Source organism: Henckelia pumila, chromosome 4, assembly GCF_033568475.1.
Source record: "Henckelia pumila isolate YLH828 chromosome 4, ASM3356847v2, whole genome shotgun sequence".
NCBI classification, from domain to species: domain Eukaryota; kingdom Viridiplantae; phylum Streptophyta; class Magnoliopsida; order Lamiales; family Gesneriaceae; genus Henckelia; species Henckelia pumila.
In genome coordinates, this window is record NC_133123.1 from 74,946,097 (window position 1) to 74,965,691 (window position 19,595).

The 19,595-nt window shown below is 35.8% G+C and overlaps 1 protein-coding gene across 2 annotated transcripts; it reads right to left on the minus strand.

Moving 5' to 3' along the window:
• Positions 1–12,029: 12,029 nt before the first annotated feature.
• LOC140863930 (uncharacterized) lies at positions 12,030–15,655 on the minus strand. Of its 2 annotated transcripts, none has more exons than XR_012144066.1 (2): positions 12,752–15,655; positions 12,030–12,646 (listed from the first exon to the last, which is right to left on the minus strand). XR_012144066.1 is itself a non-coding variant. In XM_073267730.1 (2 exons), exon 1 carries the CDS (start codon positions 15,621–15,623, stop codon positions 13,713–13,715), a length of 1,911 nt encoding a protein of 636 aa, XP_073123831.1. In that variant the 5' UTR covers positions 15,624–15,655; the 3' UTR covers positions 12,030–12,646; positions 13,686–13,712. The 2 variants fall into 2 exon arrangements, 1 of the variants encoding a protein (XP_073123831.1); XM_073267730.1 differs by having other exon boundaries at positions 13,686–15,655.
• Positions 15,656–19,595: the final 3,940 nt, after the last annotated feature.

A 19,595-nucleotide genomic window follows, 5' to 3' on the forward strand; every position in this document is an offset into this window, starting at 1 on the left:
ACAAAAGAGATGCAAAGACAGGTAAGTGAACTTTTAGATAAAGGTTTTGTGCGTGAGTCCATGTCACCGTATGCTGTGCCTGTTTTGTTAGTTCCTAAGAAAGACGGTTCATGGAGAATGTGTGTGGATTGTAGGGTCATTAATAACATTACCATCAAGTATAGGCATCCTATTCCTAGACTAGATGATATGTTGGATGATTTGCATGGTTCTAGCGTCTTTAGTAAAATTGATTTAAAAATTGGTTACCATCAAATTAGGATGAGAGAAGGTGATGAGTGGAAAACTGCTTTTAAAACCAAATACGGCTTGTATGAGTGGTTGGTTATGCCCTTTGGACTAACTAATGCACCTAGCACTTTTATGAGATTGATGAATCATGTGTTGCGTGCTTATATTGGAAAATTTGTTGTGGTATATTTTGATGATATCTTGGTAATAGCAAAAATTTGGATTAGCATGTAGAACATTTGAGAATTGTGCTAATCACACTAAAAGCTGAACAATTGTATGCTAACTTGAAGAAGTGTGTGTTTTGTACAAAAGAACTTGTGTTTCTTGGTTTTGTTGTGAGTTCCTAAGGTGTCAGAGTTGATGAGGACAAGGTAAGTGTCATTCGAGATTAGCCAACGCCTACTTATATTGGTCAAGTTCGAAGTTTTCATGGTCTTGCAAGTTTCTATAGGAGATTTGTGAAAGATTTCAGTACTTTGGTGGCACCTATGACTGCAGTGATCAAGAAGAATGTTCCATTCCATTGGGGCGAGGAGCAAGAGAAGTCTTTTAATATTGTCAAGCATAAATTAATTAATGCTCCTTTACTTGTATTACCTGATTTTACTAACACTTTTGAAATTGAATGTGATGCGTCAGGTGTAGGAATTGGAGGTGTCTTGATGCAAGGTGGGCGACCGATTGCTTACTTCAGTGAGAAGCTTAGTGGGGCGTCCTTGAATTATCCTACCTATGACAAGGAGTTTTATGCGTTAGTAAGGGTACTTGAGACATGGCAACACTATTTGAGGCCAAAGAAATTTGTGATTCATACGGATCATAAATCATTGAAGCATCTCAAAGGACAACAAAATCTAAACAAGAGGCATGCTAAGTGGGTGGCATTTGTGGAAACTTTTCCCTACGTTATCAAATACAAGAAAGGTAAGGAAAATGTGGTAGCGGATGCTCTATCACGAAGGTATGTACTTTTATCTATTCTAGATTCTAAATTCTTAGGATTTGAATATGTGAAAGAGTTATATACTAGTGATCTTGATTTTGGTGAGATATATGCGTCATGTTTGCATGGTCCAAAAGATAAATTCTTCATGCATGATGGGTATTTGTTTAAGGAGGATAAGTTATGTATTCCTAAGTCGTCTATTCATGAATTACTTGTGAGGGAATCACATGGGGGTGGCTTAATGGGACATTTTGGAGTGGCTAAAACTTATGAAACTTTGCATGAACATTTTTATTGGCCACATATGAAGCATGATGTTGAGAAAATTTGTGAAAGATGTGTGACTTGTAAGAAAGCAAAGTCTAGACAACATCCACATGGTTTGTATACTCCACTTCCCATTCCTAGTGAACCGTGGGTAGATATCTCTATGGATTTTGTTTTAGGACTACCTAGGTCTAAGAAGGGGAGGGATTCAATTTTTGTTGTGGTTGATAGATTTTCTAAGATGGCTCATTTTATTGCTTGTCATAAATCTGATGATGCTTCTCATGTTGCTGAATTGTTCTTTAATGAAATTGTTAGATTGCATTGCATGCCTAGGAGTATTGTGTCTGATAGAGATACTCGTTTCTTGAGCTACTTTTGGAAAACATTATGGTGCAAACTTGGTACTAAACTACTGTATTCGACTACATGTCATCCTCAAACGGATGGTCAAACTGAAGTTGTTAATAGAACATTAGGAACTTTGTTGCGTGCTATAATTAAAAAGAATTTGAAGAGTTGGGAAGAATGTTTGTCATTTGTTGAGTTTGCATATAATCGTAGTGTGCATTCTACTACAAATTTTTTTACCCTTTGAAATTGTGTATGGTTTTAATCCTTTAACCCCGTTGGATTTGATGTATTTGCCTATGAGTGAAAGGGTTAACATGGATGGAAAAAAAAGGCAGAATTTGTGAGAAATTTGCATGAAAAAGTGAAGGCGAACATTGAGAAAAAGAATTTGCAGTATACAAAGCAAGCAAATAAGGGAAAGAAGAGAGTTGTGTTTGAACCAGGAGATTGGGTGTGGTTGCATTTGAGGAAAGAGCGGTTTCCTGAAAAACGGCGCTCAAAGCTTCTACCTAGAGGCGATGGACCGTTTCAAGTATTGGAGCGCATCAACGACAACGCTTACAAATTAGATTTTCCAGGTGAGTATAATGTCAGTGCTACTTTTAATGTTTCTGATTTATCTCCGTTTGATGTAGGTGATGATCAAGATTTGAGGACAAATCCTTTTCAAGAAGGGAAGGATGATACGATCATGGATGGCTCGCATGTTGATCAAGTGACTAAGGATCCGTTGGAGATACCACGAGGACCGGTTACGAGAGGCCGAGCTCAGAAGTTTAAGGAAGCACTTCAATCTTTGTTGTTGAAGACACAAGAGGGCGTTGGATTTCTTGATATTCAATTTGGAGGAAGTTATAATCTTATTGAGGTCAAAAGAGGTCAAGAAAGTGAAGAAATGGAAGACCCTGCTCGAAGCCAAGGCGCGCCCGCGCCCCAGACTCGCGCGCCCGCGCCATTATTTTGCGAAGAAGAAGCGCGCCCGTGCTACCTTATCGCACGCCCGCGCCATTGTCTGCACAACGTCGGCGCGCCCGCGCCTCTCCCTACCGCGCCCACGCCATGTCCTTTTACATGCACCGAAGGTGTTTGTGTGTGTGTTCGGGATTTTTAATATTTTGGATTTACTTTGTTTATTTTAGGTCTTTTATTCCTACTAGGAAACTTTAGGAGATATCTTTAATATCTTTTTTATTTATTTTGCGTTATCTTTCAATATTTTGGGTTGTAATATAAATACTACAACATTCATTATTTTAAGGATAACTAAGATTTTCAGATTATTGATTATTCAATACAAAAATTCTCTTTAGAATTTTATCAAAGCTTTTGCTTTACCCAAAATCAAACTTATCAAAGTTTCATAGTTTTGTGGCGTTTGTCAATCGATTTTCAATTGGGTTGTCAAAGACAGGTTCCTTTGAAGGTCTAATTGAATCTTTGATTGTTTTCTATCGTGAATTCTCTGTTGCTAGTTACAGGTTCAACTAGAGGTGGAGATTCCAAAATCTGTTACTTGTTTCAAAGTCGGGACAACATTATTGAATTCTTTTGTTATCGAATTGAGGTGCGATTCGTTGAAATCGTGTTGCCTTTCATACATAAGATTCATATCATTGTCCAAAAGATCCTGTAGCTGATTCTTCAGCTCACACATCTCTGACAGAGCCAGATGATACGGTGCTCGAGAAATAGGCGAAGTACCCGGCATCAACTCTATGCCAAACTCGACTTCCCTAACAGGAGGAAAACCCGGAATCTCATCAGAAAATACATCTGGAAATTCATCCACAACAGGAATACTCTCTATCCCAATACTCTCAGCGGAAAAATCAACTGCATAGATAAGGTAACCCTCCCCGCCAGACTCTAAAGCTCGACAGGCTCTCAAAGCTGATACCAAAGGCATCAGGGGTCGTGCTCCCTCTCCATAGAAAAACCAGCTATCACTCCCCTCCGGATGAAAGCGTACTAATCTCTGATAGCAGTCCACTGAAGCTCGATAGGTAGTCAATATATCTATTCTCAGAATGCAATCAAAGTCATCCATCACAAGAACCATGAGGTTCGCTAACAGAATGTTCCCCTCGAACTCTAAAGGGCAACCCATCACTAGACGCTTAGCCAAAGCAGATTGGCCCGTCGGAGTAGAAACAGACATCACTACGTCTAGTGCAATGCATGGTAACTTATGACTCTTAACAAAACGTGCAGAAATGAAGGAATGAGATGCACTAGTGTCAATAAGTACAAGAGCAGGTATACCATAAAGCAGAAATGTACCTGTGATGACTTTCTCATTCTCCTCCACTGTCTGATCATGTCTCAGGGCAAACACCTGGCCAGAAGCTCGTGGCCTCAAATGAGAACTCCCAGCAGGCTGTCCCTGCGACCTCTGCTGAACGGTGGCCTGAGAACCAAATCCTGAACCAGAACCAAAACCGCCTACCCCAGATAGTGGACAATCCCTCCGGATATGACCAGTCTCTCCACAACGGAAACAAGCTCCAGAAACGGACAACACCAGCAGAGCCAGAGGAAGAAGAAGTAGATCCAGACTTCTTGAAAGATTGGGCATGGGGACCCAAAGAACTAGAAGGTCTCGACTGAGAGAAAGACCTATTCCGTCGAATGTTGTCCTCTGCCTGGTGACAACGGCTCATCAAACCCTCGTAGGACATGTCGTCACCAACCGCCACACGGTCATGGATCTCAGGGTTAATGCCCTGAAGGAACAGATTATACTTCATCTCGGAGCTGTCGGCAATCTCGGGGCAATAGGATAGCAGATCAAAGAACTTCTGCTGATACTCATCAATAGACATAGCTCCCTGTCGCAGACTCAGTAGCTTGCCCGCCTTCGACTGACGGAGTGCAGGAGGAAAATACAGCTTCTGAAAAGCTGTGCGGAACTCGGCCCAGGTGGCCACTCCTCTCGCCGCAACAAAAGGTGCAGAAGTAAACCTCTACCACCTGCGCGCACGTCCATCCAAAAGATAACCCAGTGTCTCCATCTTCTGCTCCTCGGTGCATTGGAAAGTCTGAAAAGTCACCTCCAACCAAGGGCTTAGGCCCCATCTGCAAGAATCGACGTACACTGAAACGGTCCTCATCTCGATGACGATGGCGGCGTTCCCGACAAGGCTCCCGGTCGGCATCACTCCAACGCCCACCAATACTGCCATGAGAACTCTGGTCGTCACGATCTGCCATCTACAAAATTAACCTAACGGTTATCTTTATGTAGAATCTAAATCCCAAGAATACTTTGCATGCTCTGATACCATAAATGTAGTGACCCTTACCTGGATCACCTACTAAACAGAACTTAGGAATGCAATTAACTTAATTAAACGGATATCAGAATAAAACTGCGGAAACCAAATACATTATACAATCCCAAGTAAAGGAATCTGTAAATACCCAAATATAATACAACCAAATCGAATAGTTGTATCAATCCAATAACAACAGAATAAAACCTAGGTGAAGCTCCAGCCAACCAACCACTGCCTAGCCCCTCTTGGGTCCACCCGCCTCGTCCAATCGCAAACCTGCCCCATGGAATAGGGTGTCCAGAAACACAGAGTACGAGACATGAGCATAAAACGCTCAGTACGAGAGTATAAGTATACATGCATGCAAAGTAAAATCCCTATAAACTCGAGGTCAATGATCAGATAACATAGACAGATCGGGACCTGGTATGTAGCACGCTGTGCCGTCGCTTCAGGAGGTGGCTCCCATACCATAATACCAGTGGATTTACCGGACCCAAAGCCATGGAAGTCCATCCACTAACAGGATAGGGTACAACCCTACTAATAGACATCTCGAAGGAGATAGCTCAATATGCAAATGAATGCAGCATAAATCATGACATATAAATCATGCAGTCACATAATACATGCATACTCAGTCAGAATATCTCGAACAGTACTTTCGTATCTCAAATCAGTGCAACCTCTACCAACTCTAGGTCCACGCCTATAGTCTGCTCTACACTGCCAAATGATACTACTATCATTAAAGTGCTCTAAAAGCTTAACTAAGCTATTGCATACTCCTAAATATTTATAGAAAGCAAAAGTTATACCTTTGTCCGTCGTTAGCCCTTTGCTGTCGAGTGCCTCAAAACTAGGCCACAGCTCCGCTACGACGCCTGGATCGCTATGCCACTTCCGGATTCCCCGCGGGACGCCTAGAATTCCCTAGATCTGAGTTAGAAGGCTAAGGAATTGAGAGAGAAGAGAGGAATTGGTGCACTCAAATGTGAGCTCGGCACCCCCTATTTATAGACGACGATCGGAACCTCCGTTCCTCGATCGGAATGTCCGATCACGATCGGAACGTCCGATCCCGACATCGGAGCTTCCGATCTCGCTTATCTGCCACGTGTCAAAATTTCACTGGTTGACTTCGGATAGAGGCGATCGGAACTTCCGATCCTGATCGGAGCTTCCGATCCTGCCACACATCATGCCTGACGTAATTCGATCGGAGCTTCCGATCGCTTCTTCGGAGCTTCCGATCCTGTTCGGAGCTTTCGAACTCACCTTCGAAGCTTCCGATCTTGTCCTGAGCTTCCGATCCTGCCTTCGGAGCTTCCGAACCCTTCCCAAGTCATTATGATTAATTCCTTAATCACTAATTTTGGTTACGGGCTACTACAGTGAGCCTGGATTACTGGTCTGAAGTGCTCTCAAATTGAAACCAAGGGAGCTTGATTCACATTTTCTTCAACCATGTTCAGTTTTTCTTCTCTCCTCGCTCTTCGCAAAGCACGCACAGTTCGCTCGATCTCCGGATCAAAAAGCAGAGAATTTGCGCTTTGAGATCTTCTTATTAACTGCAATTAAAATAAAAAATAACTCAATTAAAAATTTAAAAAAAATAAAATAAAAACTCTAAATTAAAACTTAGACTAATTGGTAAAAGACTAAACAAAATCAAAATTTACTCACCGGCAACGGCACCAAAAACTTGTTGTGAAAAATACTCGCAAGCGTACGAGTGTCAAGTTTTAATATAATGATAGAGAGAGTATCGATCTCACAAGGAGTAATTTGAAAATATTCAATACTTGTAATTAAAATAGTCTTAATTTTATCTAAAAAATCAAACTTTAGAGATTTGCTGATAAATTAAATAAATAATGAAATTAATAAACGCGCTCACACACAATCCTTAAGATATTATCAATCAAAGAGAAATAGTTTAGAGGTTTTGATTTCACCTGGTCTCGACAATATTCCTTCCTAATTAACCTATTTTCGTGAGTTCATTTCAATTAATAACCAAGAACACATAGATTATACTATCTTCCAAGTATCAAATAGAGTGTATCAACCATCGATCAATTCTAATATCCCTATTGAGAATTTACGTGTCGTGATATGTGTAAAACAATGTTTTTTCTAGGTTCTATTAAAGTTATAAGCTCTCTCGAGTCATATAAACAATTAATAGTGTGAATTCTATTGATCCTATTCGAAATCTCCTCTTCCGAGTGTCGGATTCTAAATAAATATGACAAATCAATTTATGGCCAGTAAATTAAAAAGACTTTAAAAACTAGAATCACAATTAATTTAAAAAAACTCAATTCAATAAAATCAAAAATTCATAAACATGTCTTGATCAGGCTACATCAACCTCTAGACTTAAAAGGTTTAGTTTACAATAAAAAATAGTTGAAACCAATTCATATTCATAAAACTAGACATCAAATCAATAATATAAATTCAAGAGAAAGAAAGAAAACAAATCCAAATATTCGATCTTCCGTGTCCGGACGATCTATCTTCGTCTTTGTTCTTTGATGTTCTTCCAACTTGTGCAGAATTTTCTCTTCCAAAGTCTCCAAAATCTTCTCTCGATCGATCCTTGATGTGTTTCTCTCTATGCGGCGGCTTCTTCTTCAATTGTGTGCAAAAGAATCCCTTTTATATGTGCTTCAAATCCAATAAATAAAAGCTCACGAAAGTCCGAAGGTTTCCTTCCCAAAAAACCCAAAAAACCGACTTTCGTGATGGCGCACCCGCACATGAGATTCTGTCTCTTGGATGCTCAAAATTTCTCATCAGGCGCGCCGCGCATGCCTCTCGGGTTAGAAAATCTGCATCGTGCGACAATTGTCAAAAAATCATATCTCCCAATCTAACCGTCGGATTGAGCTGTAATTTTGACAGAAGCTTCAAAACATCCTAAAATTTATTATGGACGATGAAGATCGGATTTTATGCCTCGATAATTCCCAGTGATTTTCTGAAATTGATACTCCATAATGTATCCTTCCGCTTTTTCTTGCTACTTTTGCGTCAATCCTTGCAACTCAAAAAAACAACAACCAATACGCATAAAATCCACTCAATACATCACAAAAGCCAAGTCAAATCATATATAAATTAAGTGTGTTTTTATTTATTTATTTATTTATTTATTTATTGGGGGTGGATGATTATAATTGAACTTTTCCCAAGTGGGAGAGGCAATGCCATCATGTCACAAAGACTTCAACGCCATCAAGTTACAAGACTTTTGGCATATAAACACAATTGATTTTTAAATTATTAAATTAAATAAAAGAAAAAAATATCTAAAATTTATTTATTTTTTTGAAAGGATCTAAAATTGATTTTCTTTATATCTCTTTGTGTAATTTAAATTTTACTTATTTTTTCTTAGGTGTCTTTCAATTTACGTAAATGAATGAGAGTATGAGACATGGACATCTTTTCACTTTTTCCAAGTGATAATGAAATTAAATCATTTTTTTATCTTGGTAATTTTTATAATCACTAAACTTTACATTCTTTCGGTCTTAACGATTAATTTATAAACTTCTCTATTTATTTATTTATTGTACACAAGAAATCTAAAAAATTAAAGAATATATATATATACTAAAAAAATTTAAGTCAAATTTACACGATTTACTTTTAATAAAAATAAAATTTTTAATATAGTATGTTATAAACAATTAATGACGTAGAAAATTGTGAAATGAGATCATTAATATATGTTTTTAACACCTGTATAAATTAAATTTAATAAATTATAAAAGCTTATTTATACAAACATCATAAGGGTGAGAAGTATAAAAAACATAAGCTACATAATTGTTGTCTTTCTATGATTAAAAAAAATAAAAAGAAATAAATGTTTGATAGTAAAAAAAATTGTTTTTCATTAAAAAATGGTTCCAAAAATTAGGGGAAATGGAATTAAAATCTATGAAAAATCACTAAATAGTTACAAGTCTATAAAATACTAAGGTTGCGTTTGAATGGAAGAATTTCAAATATATTTATGTTGTTTAGAGAAGAAACATCATAAACTTCAAATCCATTATTTTTTATGTTTATATAGTATTATTTCATGTTAATTAAGATAGATTTCAAGTTCACCCAATAATTGTGTCATTTTAAATCCATTCTATTTTATATAACTAATGTGTAATAGTGTATGAATTTAGAATTTGGCCTATTATTTAATTTTTAACCATAAAATACAATTGAAACCATAGATTTGAAATCATTTCATCCAATTGCAACCTAAGAAAATTGAATGTATGTTATGTTAATTGTTGAATGTCATGAAATGCACGTCTAAATCAACATTAAATTTAAAAAAGAAAAAAGAAAAATGTAGCCGACAAAATATATATATAAATTAATTTTTTTCATTCAAAAAGTACAGAATATATAAAATTAAAAATAAAATAATACCCTTGTCAATTAATTAAATGATCAATAATAGCAATGTTTCAACTTTAAAAAAAAAAATCAGTGTTAGCAATACATGATACCAATTTACATATATCAAAGCTTTACAAATGGAATATGATGTCTTGAGAATCAATTAAAATATTGTGTTTAATCAGTTAAAAAAATAAATACACAAAATAAATGAATAAGCAACACATTGACTTCCACAAATTGACTATCTAAAATTTAACCTTAAATTTTACACCTTTTTTTTTCAACTATGCACATGCAATTAACACAAACAATACATAATTTTTGGATTATGAAGAAATTCGTATTTAATGAAAAAATTTTCCCCACATTTATACTTTTATTTATAATAGAAAAAATTAGATATTTTAAAAAAATTATATGAGGGTTATATATATAAGGAGCAATGGATATACATACTCAACCAATGATGTCCAACTCGTTCTCGACAACTAAAACTCGATACCGTGTTTTAGTGATACGAAAATTTTAAAAAAAAACAACTAAAAGCCGGTACCGAGTTTTAGTGATCGAGGACGAGGTGGACAAGAATGGTTGGACAGCTGAAAATTACTATATATATATATATATATATAAAGTTTCTTTCAAGTGTCCACCTACCATGCCCACCAATGATGTGACACTATTCCATTGGACCTAAATTTATCACATTTTTATCATTTCCAATAGAATAGTGCCACATCATTGGTGGACATGGTGGTGGGCACTTGAAAGAAACTCTATATATATCCCAAAGAAAAAAGCTAGTGATTCATATATTTTATATATATCCCAAAGAAAAAAGCCAGTGATTCAACTAGACAGGAATCAGCATATGTTGAAGAGGTCGTATCAGAGGACGAGAGCTTTTATTTTTGTGATCTAATTTGTCCAAGTTGGATTTTAGTCTTTTGACTTTGATTTTTTGGTTGCCTTTTGTGTTCTCAATTTGTTTTAGCGCTAACGTGATATTAGAAAATGTTGAAATATAATAAAAAATTGCTGATATTGTTCGACACCAAATGTCAATATTCCAACCAAATACGATTAAAAACCAACGAAAACCAAAGTTACACCAAAAATCGAACTTTGAGAAATTACGAAGTCGAAATATTTAGAATATTAAAACGATTTTTTTCCCAAAAATAAAAAAGTAGAAGGGACAACAGTTAATCGATCAATAAATAAATAATTTATTGTTCTATATAGTGAATGAAGGTTTTCACAATTGTGAACCAACCAAAATAATTGAGAATGAAAGAAATAAACTTGTAGAGTTTATACATTTTTAGTACGTAGTATAACAAGATACAAGGCTCTAATTAGGGGTGTTCACGGTTCGGATAACCGCCCGATCTGAACCGAAACCGAAAATTCGGTTCGAACCGAAAACCGAACCGAAAATTCGGTTCGGTTTTTGAATTTCCGGATTTTTGGTTTTTCGTTTCGATTCGGTTTTTTTTTGTGGTTAACCGAACCGAAAAACCATTTTTTTTTTTTGAATTTGAATTTGAATTTTTTAAATTACTTATCCAATTAGTCAAACATACTTGAATTGTGGATTCAACTTGAAAAATGTATTGATTTAGTGATTTTAAAAAATATTGATTTTTGAAATAGAAATAATTAAAAATTAATGAAGTTATATTATATATACATATATTTGCATTATATATTACATTATTTTTATAAATTCATAAATTATTATTATTGAAATAAAAAACGTTAGCAATTTTTTTGTTCTAAGTGCAATTATTTTCAAATATATTTTTCGAAGCATTAAATCACAAATATTTGATTTAACCATTAATTTTTTCCAAAAAATCATTCCAATAACTAAAAATATTTAGTTTTTTTTAAAAAAAATTAATTTTAATTTTTTTTTTACAAAAAACCGATTTTTAGAAGAAAAAAAAATTCCTAAATTTTTTTTTAAAAAAAAAACCGAAAAACCGAAAAACCGAAATAATTTCGGTTAAAAACCGAACCGAACCACCCAATTCGATTTGGTTCGATTTTCGGTTTGGCTTTTCGGAGAACCGAAATTTCGGTTCGATCCAAACTGCCCGAATGAACACCCCTAGCTCTAATATAAAAGATAGTAACCCATTTTAAATATTAATATATGCAACTTGAAGCCTATTGTAATTTCATTTCAAATCCATTTTTTTAATGCATTCCTCAAAAGTAAACGTTGTATTACAACTACGATAATAATGCTTGTCAGGGCAAGAAATCTGATTAATTTATCAAAATCATCAATTCATTGTTTCAACTTTTACCCTAAATTATCATAGAAAGATTTGTTACATAACAGGTGAATTTATGGAGTACCAATTTATACAAGTTACAATGTACATGATATATGTAACTAAACATAAAATTTTATAAATAAATTAGATGTTGGAAACATACAAATTCATAGGAAACTCACAGAAAGGAAAAAAAGGACGTGAAAACCAGGAGAAGTGTATTATATGGTTCGGAAACAATTCAAATTTGATGTAAAATAACAAATATCCGTAGTCATTCTGCTTCAACGCTAATTGGATGAAGAACTCAACTCGTTCCAAAAAGTTCAAAATCCCCAAATCCAGCAAAACTCGACACTAAATACAGGCAAAGGCACAAAGAGCTAGATCCTCCACGACCCATGATTTGGGTGGGTGAGACGAGCCAACCCGACGGACTCGACCTATTTTGGCGGCTGACGAATCTTGACCAATAAACAATCTGAAGAATAAGACAATCTTCTTTTCTTGATTACTTTTTTAGATGCTCAGAATAAGACAGCTAAAATCAATGTTTACAAAGTCTATGCACAATGAGAACCGTAGGTGAAATCAATTAACTAAAGAAAACTTCATCTGTCGCCATTCAGCCTAAAACAAGAAGCGACTCCAACTACACACTAGGTTCTATACCGGGAAATTAGTCTAATGCCGATATTCAAAAGGAAAATTGTGACTGAGATAATCCGACAAGAAAGAACATCGAACATTTTTAAATCCCGATGCCATTCCAGCCGAGTGAGTGAAGAATTCGCAATCTAGTAAGCTGAAATGCTTCCAAAGATCAACATTTGGGGGTTCGGGAGAGCTCGAATCATCTGCAGAAGAGGAGAGAATAATATCAAAGAAACAAACGTGCGGTGAGTATGAAAATAGTTATCAACATACAGAACATCCCACAGAGAAGGTAATAAATGACTCACGTAAACTGTCCTATAAAAGACAGTGACAGCATACAAGATATGCTTGGTTGAGACCAAAAGTGATGTTTTAGAGTTTCCCCGTTCGCCTTCACATGTAAGCTGCTCACAAACTAGTCTAGCTGACCACGTGGTTATTGAGCAACTTCCGAAACACAATATAATACTCACTGTAAGCTAATTCCTTTCCGATACAACTTGTGCTTAGTATCATCTGCTTTGATATTTTCAGGATACCAAACAATACGTACAAATGAATATCTAAAAACAACACTTTATGTTAAAAAAATACCACATAAGTTGTCAGACTTGTACATTCCACATTCCGGAACATTTCAACAGCAGTACTTGTATATATCAGAATCTGTCATCTTTCCTGATTTATATATAATATAATGTGCACACCAATAAAAAAAAAAGACAGCTGCTAATATTGTTTATATTACAGTCTAACATTATTTTTGAAAAAATAAATAGTCCATATTGCAACAATCATATTTTGTTTCATCAAAGTCAATACCAGCGCATGGAAATGAATTACATGATAAAACAAGATAACAAAGATAAACAAGAATCAGTGCAAGGAAGGACCACTTTCTGTATAATCAATCTTTCACAAAAACGTTGAAAAATTACAGTCACATCTTGATCTTCTATGATGGGCAATCACACAGTTCATATTTTTAATCAAGACAAGAACTCTCAAGATGATTGCGCAGATGGCAAGTCATGGTTTGAATCTAAACACGTAATTTTTTCAGTGTGCCACAGGCAGTTGCAATCACATAAAAAACAGAAAATAACTATGAAACACAAGGACATATAAAAACTCAGATTCTTAGTCTCAAGAGTAACAAAAATTTCACTAAGGTAAGTTGATCACAGTAATAAAAAAAAAGGCTACAAAAAAGACAAATTGGTAAGAATAATGAAGTACATGACAATGCACCAAGCACTTTTGTTTTCACTGATGAAGGCTGATTGTCCTCAATTCTGTATCAGAATGCATATTAGCTTCAACAACTGAGCCAGTGTGGGAGCCTTTCGTCCTCTTGACATACTTAAAAAAATACCGGTCAGGTTCTTCATCATTGCCGCCACGTGGCAAACGTAACTCGCCATCACATTTTTCAGAATACCCAGCCTGCAAGTCAATTAAGCAAGATGCACAAGCCTGTTTTGTACTCAGAAAAGTATCAGAAACCTGTCCAGCCAAACCAGATTTAGTACATTTTATCCTCCTGCTGTACTTCACAAAGTAGCGGTCACTCTCCGCATTGCAACTCCCGTCTGGCAAACTTACCTTATCACCACACTTGAAACCACGATTAGTCCTAGTATACTTCAGATAATAGCGGTCATTCTCAGCATTGCAATTTCCAATTGGCAAATTTGCCTCAGTATTGCAACTGGCTACACAAACAGTTCCTGACTCAACCAAAGGTAACTCATGTGTTGTATCAACTGTTTGTGGCAAATTTTCCTCCGTATTGCACCTGGCTACATAAACAGTCCCTGACTCAACCGGCAAATCATGTGTTCTATCATCTGATTGATGATTCTGAGATTCAAATGTAGCTCTCCGATTGTGAAAGGAGTCTACCATGCCATTTCCTTCGCATGTTTTCTGCCTGAATCTAGTTCGCTTGTAAACTACCAGATCTTGTCCAAATCTATTTATATTGACACAAGGACCACTTTGCTCAGAACTAACACAAATTAAAATCTCCCAAATATCACCATTCCACTTGATAGGCCTTCCAGTCCCAGAATCCTTCAGCTGTAACCTGACCTGCGTCTGTTCGGGCAGGGTAGACCTAATTTCCTGCCATGTCTTCCTCTTTTTCTCCCGTTTGTACATGAATGGCCCTACCGCTAATTCATTAGCATCAGAATACAACCTCTTCTTGTCAGTCAAATAATTCCTTTCAATCTCTGCACTATTAGCACTCTGGTCTTCACTTTGAACTCCCTCTGCAGCTAATCTATTACACGATAAACCATTCAAATTACCATTTTCCAAGTCATCTGAACATGAATTCACCTGGCACTTATCCCTCAATATCCTCGGAGAACTATTCATTGCTCTATGCAATCTAAAAGCCAACTCCGCATCATCGACAACCTTAATTTTTCCATTGCTATCGGAACTTGCATCCTTCTGCTCGTCCCTATCTTTCTTACTCCCAAAATCCAAAATGTGCTTCGCATTATTTGCAGTATTCTTGGCGGCTGTGGCCTTCTTCAATGCCTGAACTTTGTCAGTCCCCGCCATCTTCACCTTCTCAAGGTGAAGGGTAGCATCCTTCAAGGTCTTCTCGGAGGAATCCTTAGCTTCACTATTGTGTTTGGTTGCGTCTATATCATCGCTCCTCCCAGAAGTCCTAATCGAATTCTTAAGTGAATCCGGAACCCAACAATCCACGCAAACCCTAAACCCCAAATCTACGCCCGAATAGCAAAACGGCGCGCAATTCCTGTACTCCCCAGCACAATCTTTATGAATATTACGGTGACACACACAACATGTGAAAAGATTACCTGAATGCTCCGTTTCTTTGAAGCAATAAGGGCAGGTTTGACCGGAATTGAGCTTCTTGCGGCATTTCCTGCAAAGGAGGACGATGCGCCAAATGCTGTCCAAGGGTTGCAGTCGATCCTTGGGATTCGTGTGGTTGATTCGGCGGCCACAGCAATGGCAATCGGATAAATTGGGCTGGTCTCTGGTCCTCTTCTCGGGCGGCGGAAAGGTGGTGGTTGAGGAAGACGAAGCGGAGTTGAGAGGAGCGGCGGGCTGGTCGGTTGCGGGCTTGGGATCGGTTCTGAGAAGCTTCCGCGGAGGGGAAAGAGAATGAGGAGAAGACGAGGGTGCCATCTTTCCACTCAACGGCTGCCTCTTCTCCGAAATTCTGGTGCTCTTGTTATATGTCACTGTAAATGTAATACATACATAGTTGAATTTTTTGTTTTAAATAAAATGAAAAAAAATTTATTTTAGGTTGATATGACTATTATTTTAAATTTTAAAATAAAAATAAAAATAAAATTTTAATTTAAGAAAAAAAAAATCATTTGTGATGATGACACGAAGCTCGGATGTCAAAATATATTTTTCGTTGCAAATATGAACGTTGCCAATTCATAGTAGGAAATTGGACTACAACTTTAATAATATGACATATATTATCATTAGTTTTCTTATGAAATAGTATATACTTGAAAAGGTGTCGATTTATATGTAATTTTTTAAACATAAAAAAATATGTAATCAAGTTTGATATCCATATAACAAACATTGAAGCTTATATCACTGTATATTTGTTATTCAAGTCATTCACCATATGGTGATCGAGTGCCGATTAATTCGGCGAAACAAATCAAGATTATCGATTTAAATAACAAATCAAATCATTGAAAATCAAGAAAAGAAACCAAACCAAACCAAAACTCTAATCCAACTTTGCCTGGATAATAGATTTACTACTTTAATTTATATAAATGAAAATTTTCATGTATAACCTATTCATAAAATTTAGTTTCCTCGCATTTTATTCAGTCAACCTATACGATTTTGAGGAATCATATCTGATTGATATTTTTGAAATTACTAAGTTTTCAACCATTTGATTAACTCTGCATATAATCTGTTATTTATGTTTAATTGAAATCATTTGTTTTTTTTTTGTTTCTTAAGTGTGAAGATAGAGTAAGATAGTGTTTGAAAGAGCTTCTAGAAAGCATTTCTTTAAAAAAAATTGAAATTTTGTGAAATTTTGTTAAAGAAAAGCCAAGAAGTGCTTCCTAAAAGATGGCTCAAACAATACCTAAATAACAACCAACAAAAAATGGTAAATGGATACAGAATTCAACCTCCAGATAATAAAAACAGACACAAATGACTGCATCCAAATCGTGCACATGAATGAGTTTGATGCAAAAGCAAAACGTTAATTCAATTACGCTTTTGTATTTTTATTTATCAAGCAAGTCTCCATCCATCAAAATTCCATCCTGTTGAGTTGCTGACAAAGCATCAAGCAATTTCTTGCAAGAAACAAATGAACTGAATTGCTTGGTTTAGGATGTTCCGTCATTTAAGATGAGTAAATAGCTTAGTAGCCACCTGCGTCCAAAAAAATTTTCGGCGGGAAATTAACAAAAAATGCAGCAGTGGAGTCGTGCTCCAAAAATAATGGGGGAAAGGGGCTTACGCATTTGTCTACGCAGCGCCAATAATCGAAGTATTGCCCAGTGCAGTGCTTGTGACCAGATTCGTCCCCTTGAATTCTTTTCGCACATGCCTGCCAAATGTTCAGGTGATTAACATCGTCTGTGACACTAGAGATTTGGGTAGAGTGTAGCATATATGTTATAACCAGTGAAATCTGGAAGACCACTAGTTATAATTATAAAGGAAAAATATTGGAGAAATGATAGAAATGGTCTTTCATCAAATCCAACATCGTTAAACCGATAGTGAACGATGAACTACTATATCATAATTCATAAAATCATCCCATGCTGAAAGGGCATATTTAATGCCAGAACGCATGCTTGTAAAAGAAATTTTATTTGCTACACAGGACTTGAAGATAATACAAGTAACAGGCAGATTAAAAAAGGACAACTATAACTCGCCAAGATCAATTAGGATTGCAATTGAGGAAATAATCAGTTCCACAGTTCAACCGCAGAGGCCATTATTTGAAGATTGTAAAAGTATGAGCAAACGATCCATGACATATAATTTAAGGAAAGTCTAGAACATCACCAAATTAACCAGAACTCTATCAACTTCAGCAATAGAATGACACAATACTCGTGTGCGGTGTGTCCCAGATTTGTGCATCCATTCTGACCGTCAAATATCCCCATCCACACACAAAGCAAATTTTTTTTTTTTTTAAAAAAAGACTCCGCAAAAACAATCTAATATAATGACATTGTAGATTCATGGAAACACATTCTACTCAATATGAGAAAGGACATCAAGTATCCACTTTTCGAATTTTTCTTACACTCCCGCATAACTCGATTCAATACACAGTGATGTTCAATTTAATAAAGAGAATGGTGGCATTTGGTTGGCCTCTCAACCCAACTCAAAAGTTACAGGGAAAAAATATTAGTAGAAACTTTTGAAGTGTCACATGGAAATCGAATGTGACGTGTTTGATATGTTTACATGAAAATAATAATTTACTTCCAATTCTCAAAGCAAATTTTGCGTGCAGTTTTCAAATTTATTGATCAAATTATTTTCAAGTTTAGTTTTGAAGAGCTTGAACCCAGACAAACAGAGAATATATTTTTCTATAATAAAAGTGTCAAAGAAAATAAATGATGATTTGTTATTCTGAATCCAAAAATTATTAAATTTGTTCAATGGTTCCACTTATTTGTTATTCCTTACGAGTTCTCCAAAGCTGATCTGCTGGGATTCAATCCCCACATCCAATAATCAGTAAGATCGTTCCAATCAAGGTAATAATTCACAACTTTATCAATTCGGTTTTCCGCTCAACAGGATTTATCCCAAGAGAATTCCAATTTTTACAAGTTTCTAGGGTTCTACTTACCAGACACGACGTGAAAATAGAGACGTCTAGATATCATCCTGAATATATTCAAGCTAATTAATCTTTTCACAATCAAGAAAACAAATGCATAATTTAAAAATCATTGACCATACAAAAACTTGATCCCTGCGAACATTGAAATGCCTAATACTATTATTTTGAGGCAAGATAAAAATAAGCACCGTTTGTAACATAACATTTGACAATAGTCTGAACTTCAAATATACTGTTTCAGGGAAAAAAAATTGGATATCAAATTTAAGTATAGTTGCATACACAATACCTAATAAAGTACAAGTCCCATAGATGGCGATGGTGTTTATTATCTAATTTTTGTTTACAAGCATACATACCCTTGCACGCACATGACCAACACAAACTCCAGATTACTTTTTTTTAAAACAAAAAAAAACCTCGTTTTTCTCCAGGATAAAACAATAGCAAAGATGTTCAAATTCATTTCCAACTCTCTCTTTTAAATTTAATTCTCAGTGTAAATGTCAATTTTGGATTGGCATTTGTGCAAAAGAGTACCAAAGCGTTAATGATATGATTACAACAGTGATGTCTGTGCACGTCTAAAACACAACATAGGCCTTGAGGCACTCAGAGATGCCAGAATGGTAAAACTACTCTATCTTTATTGTTCAGGGAGATGCTGCAATCAGCTAATGCTATGATAACGCCTAAAACAAGAAAATAAAGGAATAACCTAAGAGATGAGGACAAAAAAATGAAACAAACTGTTGTCATGTGATAAAGTATAAAGAACAAGACAGCAATGAGTTGATTTTTGTTGAGATAAATTAACTTCAACTGAAATCACCTGATATTCCTTCAGTGGCCGTGTACATGGGGCTTTACATCGGTCCTCGAATTCCTTCTTTGGATCTACAGGCTCTTCGTCAGACCTAAATGACACAAATACATGAAAGAGTTTAGAAAAGGCACATACTTCTCTAATTCAGATAAACACATAAATACCAAGCATCTGCTTGCTATGTAAGAAAACATTTCTAACCTAACAAAAAATTACAATTGCCAAGATTGTGCACAGCCTTGGTGTTGAGACAGGAAGAAGAATCATTTAATTTCTTTTGAGAAAGAAAGAAAACTCATTGTCCAAAGATAAGCTAAGCCTCTTTAGAAAAGCCAAATCTATAGTTTAGTCAAGTAGATAGTGATTTACATAAAATTGTAAACTACATTAACTTCTAAAAAAAATAAAATCATGGGGCAAGTGGGATCGAGCCAAACCAAATTTCCTA

Excerpts from the sequence above, each read along its gene's own strand:
- LOC140863930 (XM_073267730.1), bottom strand. The coding sequence starts at position 15,623 with ATGGCACCCTCGTCTTCTCCTCATTCTCTTTCCCCTCCGCGGAAGCTT.